The sequence below is a fragment of the Apodemus sylvaticus genome, chromosome 10 (assembly GCF_947179515.1).
Source record: "Apodemus sylvaticus chromosome 10, mApoSyl1.1, whole genome shotgun sequence".
NCBI classification, from domain to species: Eukaryota; Metazoa; Chordata; class Mammalia; order Rodentia; family Muridae; genus Apodemus; species Apodemus sylvaticus.
Window position 1 is genome coordinate 97,019,061 of NC_067481.1, and position 16,386 is coordinate 97,035,446.

General features: G+C 48.7%; 1 protein-coding gene across 1 annotated transcript; it reads right to left on the reverse strand.

The window, feature by feature from the left end:
• Positions 1 to 24: 24 nt before the first annotated feature.
• On the reverse strand, positions 25 to 16,306 carry Eci1 (enoyl-CoA delta isomerase 1). Its single transcript, XM_052194537.1, has 7 exons — positions 16,193 to 16,306; positions 15,994 to 16,080; positions 8,374 to 8,501; positions 2,621 to 2,767; positions 1,528 to 1,649; positions 1,259 to 1,437; positions 25 to 282 (listed from the first exon to the last, which is right to left on the reverse strand). The coding sequence occupies exons 1-7, from the start codon at positions 16,230 to 16,232 to the stop codon at positions 116 to 118; spliced, it is 870 nt and encodes a 289-aa protein (XP_052050497.1). The 5' UTR covers positions 16,233 to 16,306; the 3' UTR covers positions 25 to 115.
• Between the last annotated feature and the right edge of the window lie 80 nt (positions 16,307 to 16,386).

Sequence of the window (16,386 nt, forward strand, 5' to 3'; positions counted from 1 at the left end):
CATTTTAAGGTCAGGAACACAGAGTTTATAAGTTAGAAAACACCTTGTTTATAATCTTGGGACAGTGGGTCCCTAGAAGGCACATGTGACTAAACACCCGTGTGGCAGCCGCAGGCTAGCCCTTCTTCTGCTTCAGCTTTTCCAGGTACATGTGCAGGGACTTCTGGATGGAGTCTCTGGAGATGAAACTGGCAAAATTCTGGATGTCGGCCTCTCGCTGCTTGATGAGGTTGTCTGCCGTAGCCTTTCGCATCATGTTCTTTGTCAGCTGCCGAGAATGATCTGAAGAAAATGGGGTTACTCGTGAAACTCACCTGTGTGGTGTGTGGGGCCACTCCGGCCCCTCCACACTTTCTAAGTGTTGAAATACGGACTCTCCTAGAGAGTTCAGAAAATCAGAGAAAGCATTTGGGCAGCTAAGGTGGGCTAGGGCATCCAGGGTCAGCCTGAAACACGTACGAATATCCCGTCAAAACAAACCAACATAGATAAAAGGTAGGAGCAGACAGGAGACTGCTGAGAGAGTGTTTACTGCTGTTGCTGAGGCCGTCTCCCTGTGACTTAGGGTGGTCTAAGTCTAATGTGCAGCATTACAGGCATGTAACAGTCACTTTTTTAGGGCTTGGCACACAAGTCAGTGGTAGAGCACGGATGGGGCCCTGAGCTCCATCTTCAACCCCACAGATGTCTTTTTCATTGAATTCTATTACTGACCACATATTTCAAATCCGTAAGCGCTTGCTAGTGCATGGGGGACTAGCAACTGGCGCCCCTAGAGAAGAGGGTTCCGAGGAGGCTGGCCCAGACGCTTTATAATTTGGGAAATCTATAACATTAAAAGCTCGGTGTTCGAGCTGGTAGCACACGCCTGTATTCCAACACTGGGGAGATTCCAAACCTGAAGACACAGAGTACGTAGGTTGCCTCAGGAAAACCTTAGCCACACAGTGAGACCCTGTCTCAAAAAAGTCAAACACCAAAACGTCCTGGTGTCTCTGCAGATTCACCGCATGCCAGCTGTGTGGCCTGCGGTGTCTCTGATGGCTCCTCTCTTCTGTAAGAGTCCCACTCAGCAGCAGTCTCATGACCTGTAGAGCGCACTCCTGCTCCGCAGAATCATAGAAACAGACCATAGCACAGCCTACTGTCCCAGATCCCAACTTGTGAGGACTTGTGGTGTCACCAGCATGGCTCGCCAGAATGAGAAAGGGCTTCCTTTACCCACTTGCCCCAAAGATACCCACTGCTTGCTTCTTACCTGGAATAGCCAACCACTTGGCCATCACTGAGCGAGTCTTGCTGTGTACCTGATCCTCGGGTACCACCTCATCCACCACACCCACCTTGAGGGCCTCTGCTGGTGGGAAGAGCGTCCCCAGCTGAAGGGCACGCTCTGCCGCTCGGTGCCCGATGGTGTTCACATAGTTGTCTTTTAACCTGTAAAGAAGCCATCCTTCACCTCTGAGCTATGAGGGGATGTCCAAGCAGGATGCTAACATAAAGAATGGCTGTAGTCCCTTGTATTACCAGAAGGGGGCAACGATGCCCAGCAGGCTCTCATTCAATCCTATGGTATACTTGGGGTTGTCAGCCATAATCCTGTAGTCACAGGTAAGAGCCAAGAGGCAGCCTCCAGCTGGAGAGGCTCCCTGCAGAGACAAGCAAGAGAATCGGTCAGAAGGTGTTCCAGTTCCCAGTAATATTCCCTAGGCCGGGCAGAGGGTGCCCATGCTTCCAAGGGCTGAGGATGGGTAAGAGCTCTCTCTCTCTGTTTTCTGAGGCAGGGTTTCTCTGTGTAGCCCTGGCTGTCCTGGAACTAATTATAGACCAGGCTGGCCTCAAACTCAGAAATCCTCCTGCCTCTGCCTCCCAAGTGCTGGGATTAAAGGCATGTGCTACCACCACCCAGCAGGAGGTAAGAAGTCATGACACTGGACTGGGGTCTGGGCCAAGTATGTCTGATAGGAGTGTAAACTGCGACCGGCACCTTGGGTCAGCAGCTGGGGTCCTAAGAGGCTCAGAGGCGCGGGCATAGGACTCTAGTGTTTTACTCAGGACAGCAAGTTGCTTCGCCTTTTGTAGCTTCTAAGTATTTACTTAGGTGTCTTGCTATAGAGCTGTCAGTGCGCAGTGCGCCCAGGATGCCTGGGACGGGCCCTCGCGTTCTCTGAGACCTGACTTTGTCCCTTCACGCCTTCCTTTCGGCTCCCATGGCGCTGATCCTTAGAGTCACACCCACTCAGAGAACCCTGGGTTTTTTCTCTTGGTTGTTGGTGTTTTTATTTTATTTTTTATTTTTGGGTTTGTTTTTATGACTGGGTTTCTCTGTGCATCTGACTGGCTGTCCTGGAACTCGCATTGTAGACCAGCCTGCCTCTGCTCCTCGCGTGTTAGAACTAAAGGTGTGCATCACCCCTGACTGGCGAGAAGTGGTCAGATAGGACACCACTTCCTAAGTGTAGATCTGCTTAGGGTTCACTCCGGCTATCCAGGCCCTAGTCCCCACCCAGTGGCTTTTCCTCTGTTGTGTCTGTCTGGCCCAGGGAGTTCAAAGTGAGTGTCCCCTGCTCCTGGGCAGGCCCTTGAAAACTGTGTGTGGGGGGGTAGGAGGGGCACTCACATTGATGGCAGACATTAAGGTCAGGTTGGACATGTAGAGCCTCAGCCACAGCTCCTGCACAGCCTTCCAGTACTCAGAGTAGTGGGCCGGGTTCCGGCCATACATCTCCAGCAAGTCCAGACCAGCTGAGAAGATACCTGGGCGTTCCTGCAGGGAGAAACAGGGTTGGGGGTCATGTCTGGCTGGTAAGGTGGTGCTTCCAAGGAGTCCAGAACTGAGGGTGCTAAGGACATACCCTGGACCTTCCCCTGGGCTGACTACTTTCTAGAATGTTTGTCTTTTCCTAACTTCAACCTGGAACAGGTGACAGTGGGTGCTGTTTGGAGACACCTGGGCACACTTGTGCTCAGTCCTCCTGTCCCTCAGGGGCCCAGGTTCTGATCTAACCTCCAAGGTTGAGCAAGGGCAGAAACTAAGTGCTAGGGCAGAAGATCTAGAATGACACAGCAGCACACGTAGGCCTTCAGCTGGATGTTTCAGGTCTGACGGCTACCAGAGCAGGTCCGGTGAGAACTCAGCTGGAGGAAGGCCAGTGGGCTGCGGAAAGTGGGCGGGGCAGAGCCGCGAGCCAGGGCCAGCACCAAATCCTGGGAAATGGCTCCAGCGCGTCAAGGTTAAAATCCCACCTGGGGTTCTCCCCTCTGTGTGGTTTCTTAGCCAGGGCTTGAGTTCGTGGGTAGATTTGCACCTTCTGTCAGATGAGGGAGTAGACAGACAGATAGACAGACAGACATCCTCTGTGACTCTGGAGTCAACAGTGCAGCTGAGTCCATTTTTCCTGGGCATGAACTGATGCCCACTTGTGGGCTGATCTCAGTGTTCTCATGAAATGCACCCCTTTCCTGTAAGGTAAAAAACTCAACTGTGCTAATTCACAAGCCCCATCCCCACCAACATCCCGTCTCTCTGGGTAGCCCTGGCTGTCCTGGAACTCACTCTGTAGACCAGGCTGGCCTCGAACCCAGAGATCTGCCTGCCCCTGCCTCCCGAGTGCTGGGATTAAAAGGGCATCACTATACATGACCAATTCAGATGCTTCTAATAAGACTGGGTACAACGGACCTGTGGGTCATCTCCACCATGAGTAGAGGATGACAGGACAATGGCCATATGGAGGAACAACAACAACAACATGGTCTTGGTGGCAAATATCTGTAATCTCAGCACTTGGAAGGTAGCAGCGGATTTAGGTTTTATTTTTAATTTTTTATTTACGTGTATGGATGGGTGTTTTGTCTGCCTGGTGCCTGCAGAAGCCAGAAGATGGTGTCGGATCCCCTGGGGATTGGGATGGAGTTCTAGATGATTGTGTGTCTCTTTGTGGGTTCTGGGAAGTGAACCCAGGCCCTCTTCCAAAGCAGCCAGTGCTCTAACCACAGAGCCACCTCTCCAGGGCAGATTTCATGAGAAGGAAAGTAAAGTACTACAGGTTACACTGATAGATTTCTGAGTCTCCTAAGTCACATTCAAACTCTCACTTCTGGTGTCTGTAAATATGGCCTATGTAGAGAGAATCTGGTGCTTATTCCCACAAATAGTATAAACTTTTGGTTCCTCCTGGCATTAGGGGTAGCAGGAAGCGGCAGCAGGAACTGGCTGAACTGATGATCCCCATTAGCTGGGAGTCCAGTTCGCCAGGGGCATCTCTAGATGAACTGTTTTCTCCCTTCATTTAGTTGATGCTGTCTCCTCTATCCTGGGGGCAGTTACTTTTATCACTATCATCATTCCCGTGAAACCACCAGTCACAACACAAACATCACACCCCATTATTGGTGTGATCTGTCCTAATTACAGCAGTCTCTCCCTTTCCCTCTGGTTGTTTTTTTTTTTTTTGTTGTTGTTGTTTGTTTTGTTTTTGAGACAAGGTTTCCCCATACAGTCCTGGCTGTCCTGGAACTCCATCTGTAGACCAGGCTGGCCTCAAACTCACAGAGATCTTCCTGCCTCTGTCCTTCCTGCCCTCTGTTCCTAAATCTGAGGGTCAGGATTTAAGCTGTGAGCCACAGCCACTGGATATACAGAAATAGTTCTGATATGTCCTCTATTAGTTTCTTAAGATTTATCACATGGGCTTGTCACATATCCACAGTAGGCCTTGATGTAGACACTCAGCTTACTTCCCGTCAGCTACAGTAATTACTGCTGCTGCGACTGGAGCTCAAGGCCCCAGATGACTGCATGTCATGAGAAAGCATTACTGCTATCCTGTGTGCCCTACACTTTATTTCCTGCCTCTTTACGTTGGGGGCCTCACTGGAACTGCTCTATCCATCGTTTCACTTGGAGCCGTCCTCCATGGTCCCTAGTGGCTCGCTTCTCCTCCGTCTTCTCTGTAGTGGATACTTTTGTCCACCGATTTCCCTTTTTTCAGAATGTATTCCAGATGACACATAAGCAAAAGCTCATTCTAAAATTACATCTGTCAGAGTAGACGCTACAGTTTTCCCTCAGTATTTTCTAGGGCTCTTGGGAATATTACCACTATTCTGAGCGTCCAGACACCTGCACCACGATGGTTCTCATTATAACCTCTACAATACAAATCACCTCCAAATAATACGTCCTCTCAGTAGAATATTCATCAACGCTTCATGGGAATGTCATTCCGGAGCTCCAATTATTAAGGGGACTAACCAATTTCCAAAGTCTACAGTTGTTATTGGTGTTTCCATAAAGAAAATTATGGCAAATGCATGGGCGGTAAGAGCAGAAAACGATGTTTCCAAGTGTTCTGAGGCTCGGAGAATGGTAAAGTACAGTCTGAACGCGGTTGTAACTAGCAAGGCTTGGCCTATGGGATTTTACTTTCCCTCTACCAGCTGTGGTAAGCTGTGTGAAAGCCCCGGTGGTAGGACACCTGATGCACCACATGGGGGTGGGAGAGGCTGCGGAGAGCAGCCAGTGAACAGTTCCTGCAGGTGGTCAGCATCTCCACCTAGCTCGTGTGAGGGGACAAGGCAGGGAAGATAGACAGCTCAGGTAAAAACCCTGCAGGGGAAGAAAAAGACTTCAGAAACAATAAGACAACAAAGGTCTTTCTGTTGTTCTGTAGGGTGTGATGGCCTTGGGATGTTTACTCTTGAATAATGTCACATCATCACTGTTACATGCTAAGAGTATTTGGTATAAGGCCTGAGGACAGTAAGAGAAAGGGTTGAAATGGAATCACATTACTAGGTGTGCTGGTTTGAATCTGCTCTGCCCAGGAGTGAGTGGCACCATTGGGAGGTGTGGCCTTGCTGGAGTGGGTGTGACCTTGTTGGAGGAAGGGTGTCACTATGGGGGTGGGCTTTGAGACCCTCTTCCTAGCTGCATGGAAGACAGGAGGTAATTTTTTCCTTTTTGCCTTTGGAACAAGACATAGAATTCTCAGTTCCTTCAGTGCCAGGCCTGCCTGGATTCTGCTATGCCTTGACGATAAATGGACTGAACCTCTGAACCTGTAAGGCAGCCCCAGCTAAATGTTTTTATAAGAGTTGGCTTAGTCATGGCGTCTCTTAGCAATGGAAACCCTAACTGAAACATTAGGCCAGAGGTCAGAGGGTCAAGAGGACTCCAGTTAATGGTGTTGGGCTTGGCTTACATTACATGAGTGCATTTCGTGGGTCAATATGTGTTATCATGTAAATAAAGACTAACTAGAGGGTATAAACACAGAAGGCCCACAGCAAATTCTAGGACAGTTAATGGGATAAGAATAATTACTGTAGGGCTAGAGAGAGATGGCTCAGCTGTTAAGAGCACTGTCTGCTCTTCCAAAGGTCTTTAGTTCAATTCTCAGCAACCAAATGTAGCTGATAACCATCTCTAATGGGATCTGATGCCCTGTACAGGTGCTGGTGTGTCTGAAGAAGACAGCTACAGTGTACTCATATACACATATATAAATATATCTTTAAAAAAAATAATCAATGTAATTGTGGCACTTTGTGGACCAATGCTTATTAGTACTAATGTATCTCACAATCAGATGCATTAAAGGTGGCCTGCAGTGATATTAGCTGTGAGATGAACTGCTAAGGCTATGGTCTCAATAAATAAACTAATACTTCCAGTGATAAAAAGCACAGGAATGAATGGTCCCGGGTAGTGACTGATTCTCTCGGAGGTATCGCCCCGTGGGATGTGGTGAATATTAGCTTTCCACTCATTAGTCTGCTCTCGGTATTACTGTAGCATGCAGCATGGGGAGACATCTGTGTTCTGAGCCTAATTTGAGAGCTGGTGGCACTGTCACCCCACCTTACATAGGGTATAGGGCTGAGGAAAGTGTCACAGTAGCAGAACACTTGTCCAGAATTCAGAAGGTCTGGCTTCAATCTCCAGCATCATTCCCCAAAAGAAAGAAAAAGGAGGAGGAGGAGGAGGAGGAGGAGGAGGAGAAAAAGAATATGTGTGTATATATATATACACACATATATATATACATATATATACACATATGTGTATATACATATACATATACATATACATATACATATATATATGTGTGTGTAGCTCAGTGGGAAGAACACTGGCCTAGCAACCACAAAGACTGGGTCGGGCTCTCAGCCCCTCACAGACTGGCATGGTGGCCAGGCTGGCCTTGACTATAGTTGGAGACCAGTCTGGGACACAAGAACCTGACTCCAAATGACAAGACCAAAGTGACTGAAATAATCCATCCGGCTCCACATCTGATGTCATGTCCTTGCACTGAGAAGGGCAGGGGACGCCATGCCCAGGCTGGCCAGAGACCCAAACTCTGAGGACTTCCTTATCTATTGTACAACCTCCCCTGGGTGCGGACATCAGCTCTCACCAGCACTGTGGGCAATGCCAGATTCAGATGGCAGAACTTGCCCTCTGATACCTGACTTAGGAGCCCCAAAGAAGAGCAGACTCATGCCCTGGAGGCATATGTCCTGCTGAGACTGGCTCAGACACCTGTAGCCTCCTGGGGGAAGGCAGCCTGGAGATCCTTGCTGCGCCTGCCAATGACTAGGTGACCTCAGGTGGCTCCTGGAAAGACTTTGCTCCCGACAGAGTTCCAAGGAGAGTGCTCAGCAGGTTCCTGTGGAAAGTCTGGGCCTGGTAAATGTAAACCCTAACCAGACATTTGGTCACACAATGAACCCCAAGATGTATAATTTACTGAAAAAAAAGTTGTTTCTAGTTGTGGTGTGGCTCAGCCTTAGCACACATCTTTAATCCTAAACCATGAAGGTAAAGGCTACGGTGGAAGGAAGCAGCCATGTTGGAAAGTGACATCTTATTGAGTGGCAGACAAAGTGACGGAATCAGAGAAAGAAGATTTGACAGAATAGGATCTTCCCAACTCTCACCAGGAGAGGGGGGGGGGGGAGAGAGAGAGAGAGAGAGAGAGAGAGAGAGAGAGAGAGATTTACCAGAAGCGTTTTACAGAGACAGGTTGAAGAACAAGCTAGACAAGGATGAAGACAAAATTAGCCGAGAATGTAAAGGATGAAAAGGACACAGAAGATTAATTAGAACAGATCACCAGAGGTAGTTTGAGGCCAAGCAGAGCTGAGAGAAGCCAGATTTTAAATTTCCGAGACACCAATTACAAAAGGAGAAGAAATACTTTTATAGGTAAATGCTTCGAAACCTGCTTTCCAGGAAACTGTCTAGGGTCCCTAGTGGTGATTACGGTTGACTCAGTCCCATGTGCTAGAGGGCTCCAGATCTTCCAGGTTCTTACCCCTACCGCAGCCAGGGCTGGGGTGTGTGTGGCTTGACCAGGTACGTACCGAAGTGAGGATGACACCTCGGATGCTCTTGTCATTTTCCAGCTTTTCCAGGCTGATGATGAACTCTGTCAGAAACTCCAGGCTGAGGGAATTCACTGGAGGGTTCCGGAACTTCATCACGGCAATCCCTAGTTTAGAAAAGAGGAGGTCTTCAGAAAGGGCTCAGTGCAAGCTGCACCTGCCCACCCCTGGGCCTCAGTCTGGCTGTAGAAGCTGCAGAATTTGGTTTTAAAAGTTTAGGCAGGCCAGGTGGTGGTGGCACAGACCTTTAATCACAACATTCAGGGGCAGAGATGGGTAGACCTCTGAGTTTTAGGCCAGCCTGGTCTACAGGGCTAGTTCTAGGACAGCCAGGGCTATACAAAGGAATCCTGTCTTAACCCCTCCCCCCCCCAAAAAAAACCTTCAGCCAGGAGCTGGGTGTGGAGGTGCACACCTTTGACCCCAGTACTTAGGAAGCACAGAGGCAGGTATCTGAGTCTGAGGCCAGCCTGGTCTTTGAAGCAAGTTCCGAGAAACCCTATCTTGAAAAACAAACAAGCCGGGCGGTGGTGGCACATGCCTGTAATCCCAGCACTTGGGAGGCAGAGGCAGGCGGATTTCTGAGTTCGAGGCCAGCCTGGTCTACAGAGTGAGTTCCAGGACAGCCAGGACTACACAGAGAAACCCTGTCTCGAAAAAACCAAATCCAAGAGAGAGAGAGAGAGAGAGAGAGAGAGAGAGAGAGAGAGAGAGAAAGAGAGAGAGAGAGAGAGAGAGAAAGAAAGAGAGAGTGAGAGAGAAACAAAAACAAAAAAACAAGCAAAAATGGTTCAGGTAGGAGGCTTAGCAGGTAAAGAAAATACAGGATTTGGGAAATGTGGTTTCTGGTGAGGGTGTGGATGGATGGTGAGTTCTGTGTACCCGAGGGCAGCCTCACTCTGCTCCCTTGGCTTCTCGATCTCAAATCCCCTGAATAATGACCCTCCTGAAGGGTCAAGGTTAAGTCCTGTCTCAGGCACCCAGGACAATGTCACTAGTCCTCTTGAGAACAAAGATTCTGCAGCTGCTCTAAGTACTTGGACAAAGGGGCACCTAAGCCTATGTTAGATCATGAACAACCCTTCTCATCCTTAGGCAGGGGACACGGACACGACACTGGACGCGACACCGGGGTGTAGGGTACCGCCATCAAGACTCTTGCCCGTCCGCGATCTTTAGAGGTCACGGCACCCTAGAAGGCAGAACTAGTCCATGGAGAGGTATGATGCTCTCCCTGCTGGAGGCAAGAAGTGGAATTTGCCAGAAATTTCTAGTTTCACCAAGGGCGGCAGTATCAGAGGACCTGGGACCTGCAAAGCTCGAGACACTGAGGTGGGCATGAGCCCAGGCTGCCAGCTCTGCTCACGGAGGGAGACAGCCTGGCTGGGAACGTGCTATTGTGGTTCTGAGGCTTTGAGCTCAACATGCTCACCCAGCATGACAGACACACAGCTTGGCACGTGGTCTAACCGCCACATCCAGCCTTTTGACTCTGCAACATGCCATTGCCATTTACAAAGTTCACATTCAAGAATTGTATAATGGACCTTGGCGAGGTCACCAGACAAGATGGCAGCCTACCACAGTCATTGAAAATTTTGAACTGTGACCATCACCCACATACACGGAGGCACACACAGAGAAACATAAATAAAATTTGAAATTAAACTAAATGTACAATAAAGTATCTGTCTCTATCTATCTATCTATCCATCCATCCATCCATCCATCCATCCATCTATCTATCTATCCATCCATCCATCCATCTATCTATCTATCTATCCATCCATCCATCCATCCATCCATCCATCCATCCATCTATCTATCTATGCTACAAAGAGAAACCCTGTTTATTAAGCCAAATAAGTAAATAAATTTGTTTGTGGACATCAAATAAAACAAACAAGAGAAATATACAATTAGTTACTAAAACAAACAAAAAACAAAACAACTCATGTGTTAAGTAAGTTTACAATTCGTGTTAGGCTGTCCTTGGCTACTGCATATTATTCGCTATAGGGTGACACATCTGAAAACCACGCCTTTAAATACAGGCTTGACAGAGTCCTGCTTCTCTAAAAGAAGCAAATAACCAGGCACTGGGCAGGAGCCCCTGGATGCCTCATCCGTGCCTCTGTCATCCTTTCAGGTTCCTTCTTTCAGAGATATCCCAACGGAGGCAGGAGACACACTCTACGGCAGTCAGGCCTCCCTGGCTCTGCTTAGGTACTTAATAGCTCCAGGGAGCTGTGCCAATCTAGGAAGGCATCACTGAGGCCTAGCCTGAGTAGGCACCTCAGGGAGCCCGGGAGATGGAGACAGTCCACATGACAAGTCCAGCGAGGGGAGGGAAGTGGCTAATAGTCCCATCTGCTCTGGCTCGGCAAAAATAAACGAGGTTTTTTTTTTTTTTTTTTTTTTTTCTTTTTTGGATACAGTCTCATTGCGTAGACTTGGCTGCCCTGCAACTCACTATACAGACCAGGCTGGTCTCCAACTTGAAGATGTCCATCTGCGTCTGCCTTCGGAGTGCTGGGTTGAAAGGTGTGTGCCAACATTGCCTAGCAATTTCAACTTTTAAAAAAGTAGGCAGGTTGCAGTTTTAGGTCAGCGGGCTACAGAGAACCCCCCTCCCCTGCAATAGGGAATCTACTTTCATTTTCTATACAGAAAACATAAAAACAAACAGAAACAACATTTAAAATAAACCAACCAAACAAAAAAACCCACCTTTACTTGTAGCACCTGGGAGCACAGGCAAGAAACTCAGTCAGCGTGGGATTCCATTTCAAAATAATACATAAAGATACTAACTCCAAATCACACTCTAAAGAATCTCTTAGGAATGAACTCTAAAATATCCTTAAAAGGGCTGGAAAGATGACTCTGAAGGAGGCAGAGGTAGGGGAATCAGAGTTCAAGGTCATTTCTGGATGAACATAAAGTTGGTCGCTACAGTCTTAGCGGCGTGCTGCAACAGCTGTCAAGAGGCAGGCCTCAGCCTGCAGCTGCAGGAAAACACCAGGGCGGCACCAAGACACTTCCTCAGCCACCACAGGGGCTATTCATGGTGGATCGTCTGCTTTTGTGGAATAAACACTGGAGGAGCTGTCCTGCGGCGGGGGGTGGGGTGGGGGGGGTTCCACGATGGTGACACCTCCTCTCCAGCCTCCCCCAGCAGTGATGGTGCCTCAGGCGAAGCTGCCTGTGGCCAAGAAGGTCTTTCCATCCCAACCCATGGAAGAGGGGAAGAGGAGGTAAAAAACCCCACCAAACCTTGGGAAGCTCAGGACTTGAAATCTCACCAATCCTTGGTCCAGAAAGCTCTGCTCTGAAAAGTTCCACCTCTTAAGAAATCCTATAGAAGCCCCGCCTTATGCTCAGCTCCCCGCTGTGCGCTCCTGTGAGCATAGGTAGCCACTCCTGGATTCACCCTTCTACATCCTGGACCCTCCAGATTTGCTGCCTGGTGTGACTCTCTCATTGGTAGAAGACACGAAGCAATGAAGAGAAGAAGGGGAGAGAAGGAGTGGGGCTGGGCCCCTGAAGTGCTCAGCTCAGCTGGGGATCCCCTCTCCTGGAGCTGCAACAACTCTGCTGAGGAGGGTGCTACCTCTCAGAGCTCTGTGGTTCCCGTATCTCCAGATGCCTCTCCATTGGGATGCTGCCCAATCTCAGTGCTGTATGGTTCTTGGGCTCTGGGTCTTAGGACACCCTTCCACTGGGATACCTTTTCCCCTCAGAGCTGTGTGGTTCCTGGCTTCCAAGTCCCAGATGCCCTTCTACCCGAGAAGAAACAGCTACATAGGCCAGTGGGCTATGTGAGACCCTGTCTCAGGAAAGCAGTAAGCCAGGTGAGGTCACACTAGAATGGTCCTTATGTTCAATAGGACTGCTGTCCTCATGAGAGGAAAGGTGCAAGAAGGCCACATAAAGACAGTGGCAGAGGCCTGGGGCTCTGGTCCCTAGAGCCCACATAGAAGCTGGACAGGCAAGGCCGTCACTGGTGATCCCAGCACTCTGTAGGCAGACAGGATTCCCAGAGCAAGCTGGATAGCTGTTCTAACTGGAATTTGTAAGCTCTCTGGGTTCTGGGCCTCAGAAAAGAGAACATGCATGCACACACACACTGGCACATCCTCATTCACATTCATTCACACACACACACACACACACACATACACACACACACACACACACACTGGTACACCCTCATTCACATTCAGTCTCACACACACACACACACACACACACACACACACACACACACACAGGCACACCCACACACACACACACACACTGGCACACCCTCATTCACACACACACATACATACACACACTGGCACACCCACATTCACATTCACACACACACACACTGGCACACCCTCATTCACACTCACACACACACACACACTGGCATACCCACATTCACACACACACACACACACACACACAGATTAAAAGGAGTACCCACAGACCTCCATTTCCAGGCATAAGCCACCCAGTCCTAAGGGCACAGGAAACACGTGTTCTTTGGATGGCACCTGCCTCAGGTCCCTGCGTGTTCCCCATCTTTCCAGTATCCACAGGCGACCATCTGATTTTTAAGGCAGCCCACCTGCCTGGAGATTCGTGTCTGTCGAGGAACCTACTGTAGTTAGAAGTAAAGGTTTCCCTGACACCCCAAAGCCCGACAACACTGTAGCGGCTTGCTACTCCCACTGCACTGTGCTTCAAGTCCAAAGACACCAAGGAGCCGGTAGCAGAGACGATCCATCTGGGCTGTGACTTTGGTGTCTTGCAAGATGGCAGCGGGCAGAGCGCCCCTGACTGTTTGGGTCAGGCCGCCCTCACCTTTCCTGTCTTTAACTCATCCGTTTGTGCAATCCCTCTTGTTTTTCTGTACTGGTCTTCAGAGGAAGAGGCAACAGAAACCTCTCAGACCCAGATACGCAAGGTTTCTAGTGGGGGATCAACTCCCACTCATTTACCCACCGTGGCTGAAAATGCCGGCTCCAGGTGCCCGTCACAGCCCTGGGCTCTGGCACAGTCACTGTAGTCTAAGTGCAGAAGGCCAGGGCGGGCCTCCAGAAGTACTGGCTCTGCTGCGCTCTGCCGCTCACTGGCATCGGCAGTGCTCAAAGGGCTCCCAGATCACAAGCAGCCTCTCAGCTGAGGACGCAGGTGCCAAGTGGGTTCTGTTAAGACCTTTAACTTAAGTGGAAGAGGTAACTGTGGCCCAGTTAGAGGCCTGCATAGGGCAAACACCTCTAGGTTAGATGGCAGAAAAAGATCTGAAAAGTCTGGCTCGGCTGAGGGCACTAGGGGAAAGGTAAAGAGGCAAAAGGTGAACCTGACATAACAAAAGAGAAAACAGGTGAACTTGGTCATTGTGGGAGTGGTAACCGACCCCCTGGCGCACAGAAGATACAATCTTTCTTTTTCTTATTTTTTGTTTTTTTGAGACAGGGTTTCTCTGTGTAGCCCTGGCTGTCCTGGGACTCACTCTGTAGACCAGGCTGGCCTCAAACTCAGAAATCTGCCTGCCTCTGCCTCCCAAGGGCTGGGACTAAAGGCGTGAGCCACCACTGCTCGGCCTAGATAAAATCTTTAATGGTGAGTTGAGCAGAATCTAAAACCAAACATAAATGCCTCTGGCTTTTGGCACAGCTGATCTGAGGAGTCTGCCCATTAGAAGGGCCTGCTAGGCGACACTGGGAAGACGGTAAAACAGGCCAAAGAGCCCATCTTCATATAAGGAGACCCTCTGCCAAAAAGACCCTGTATCAACCCTGACAGAGACTATTCCCGTGGTAGCAATGTTCAGTCTTTAGGGTGTTTATGGTTATAGAGAGAAGGCTTAGTGGTTAAGAATACTGGTTGCTTTTCTAGAGGAACAGGGTTTGATTCCCAGCACCCACACGGCAGCTCATAACTGTCTGTAACTCTAGTTACAGGGGATTTAACATCCTATTTTTGTCCTCCACAGGCCAAAACATACAAACAGGCCAAAACAAACAAACAAACAAACAAACAAACAAACAAACAAAAATGAAAATACCCTTAAAAGGGGAAATCATTTGAAATGTAAATAAATTATATCGAATAAAAAAAAATTAAAAAAAAATGAAAATCCCCAAACCTATGTACATAATTTTTTTTTTTTTTTTTTTTTTGGTTTTTTGAGACAGGGTTTCTCTGTGTAGCCCTGGCTGTCCTGGAACTCACTCTATAGACCAGGCTGGCCCGGAACTCAGAAATCCGCCTGCCTCTGCCTCCCAAGTGCTGGGATTACAGGCGTGCAACACCACTGCCTGGCAATAAAATAAATTGTTTAAAAAAAGGTAAAGAAGTGTGCTAAACTATGATCACAGAGGCAGGTGGGTTGAGGTCAAAGGTCAGTCTCAATGACAGTTACATAATGAGTTCCAGGTCAGCCTGGGATAAATAAAATCCTGTCTCAAACGAACAAAACCAACAAAAATCCCATAAGCTAAAGGGACACGTGGACTTTTTCATTTTGCCTTTGAAATATAGGTATCATTGGTTCTACAAAACCAAAATAAATAAATAAAACCAATTGCTATCATCTTTGCTTTTCTTTTTTTTTTTTTTTTTTTACATTGGAGATACACATGCTACTTATTACTTTAAATTATATATAAAAAATATAGGTAAATATATACATGTAAAAATATATGCCACTTATTAAATTGTGATGACAAATACATGATAGTAAGTCTAAATATCTAGTCACCTTTAAGTGTATAATCCGTTGACTTGTCATGGTATTGTTTTCACCTCTATTCATTCTAGTATTTTTATTTATTTACTTTTGTGGTACGGGGATTAAAGCCCAGGCCTAGCACATGTTAAGACAGTTTCTACCATTAAGGAACTTCTCTCCAGTGCACTAATATTCTAGCACTGATCTAGCGTGATCCCTATCACGCAGGGATCTAGACTTTGACCTCCATGTCCAAGGTAGAGTGATCCCTCACCCGATAGGTGCCAAGAATTACTGTTGAGAGAACAGGGTTAGGGTTAGAATGTGATCCTAAACTCTAGGCCCAGCTCCGTCCTCCTCTCCCAGGTTTTTCTTCCATAAGTGCATTAACTTTCATCTTGGAAAATTCCACTCAACTCCCCCAAACCCCCAGCATCGGCACTTTACCTATAGCTCCCAAACATTAACTAGGAAAATGGTTGCTGGGGTCTGTGCCACACTCCAGTATTAGGAAAATATTCAAAAAATACTCCCAATTATTTTCACGTCAGATTTTTGAGACACTGTCTCATGAGGCTCAGACTGGCTTCAGCTGACTTTACAAGCATAAGCCACCGCTGCAAGCTATAATCATTCTTAAGTAATCGTTTAAGTAACAGACCATAACTTTAGGAACTTTAACCAAAACGTTAAAAACTCAACCATTCTGTCATTGAAACTACCCGGTATGAACTTAAGTTTTAAACAGAATCTGAGTTTATGTGAGTTTCTGCTTTTGGAAATTCAAAGTGCTCGTCCCCAGCCTGACCTCACACGGAACTTGTGGGCTCGCAGCCGGAGGACATTTACTCAGATGTCGCCTTCCCACTCACCTGCCGCGCCCTCCGTCTCCACCAGCACCCGCTTGTTAGCGAAGCGCCGCGCGCCGTCCACGGCCTCCCTGCGCCCGAGGAGGGATCCTGCGGACAGCCCGGAGCACGTTAGTGAGCACGCCCAGACTCTCACCACCGCCGCCCGCGCACCCAGCCCTCCGTGAGGCCGTGCCGCCGCTCTCCCGCCCGGGCCACGCACCCGCGTGCAGCAGAACGCGACTCGCAGCACGCAGCGCCATCTTGGCTGCCGGTGGGGACACCAGCGCCCGAGAGGCTTCGCTTCCAGCCCAGCGCTGCAGACTCCTCCTCTCCGGCCGGCCCCGCCCCCGCCAGGTCACGAAGAGCCAGCCCGCAGCGTCCAGACTGGGAGGATCCCAGCCCGTTACTTGGGTC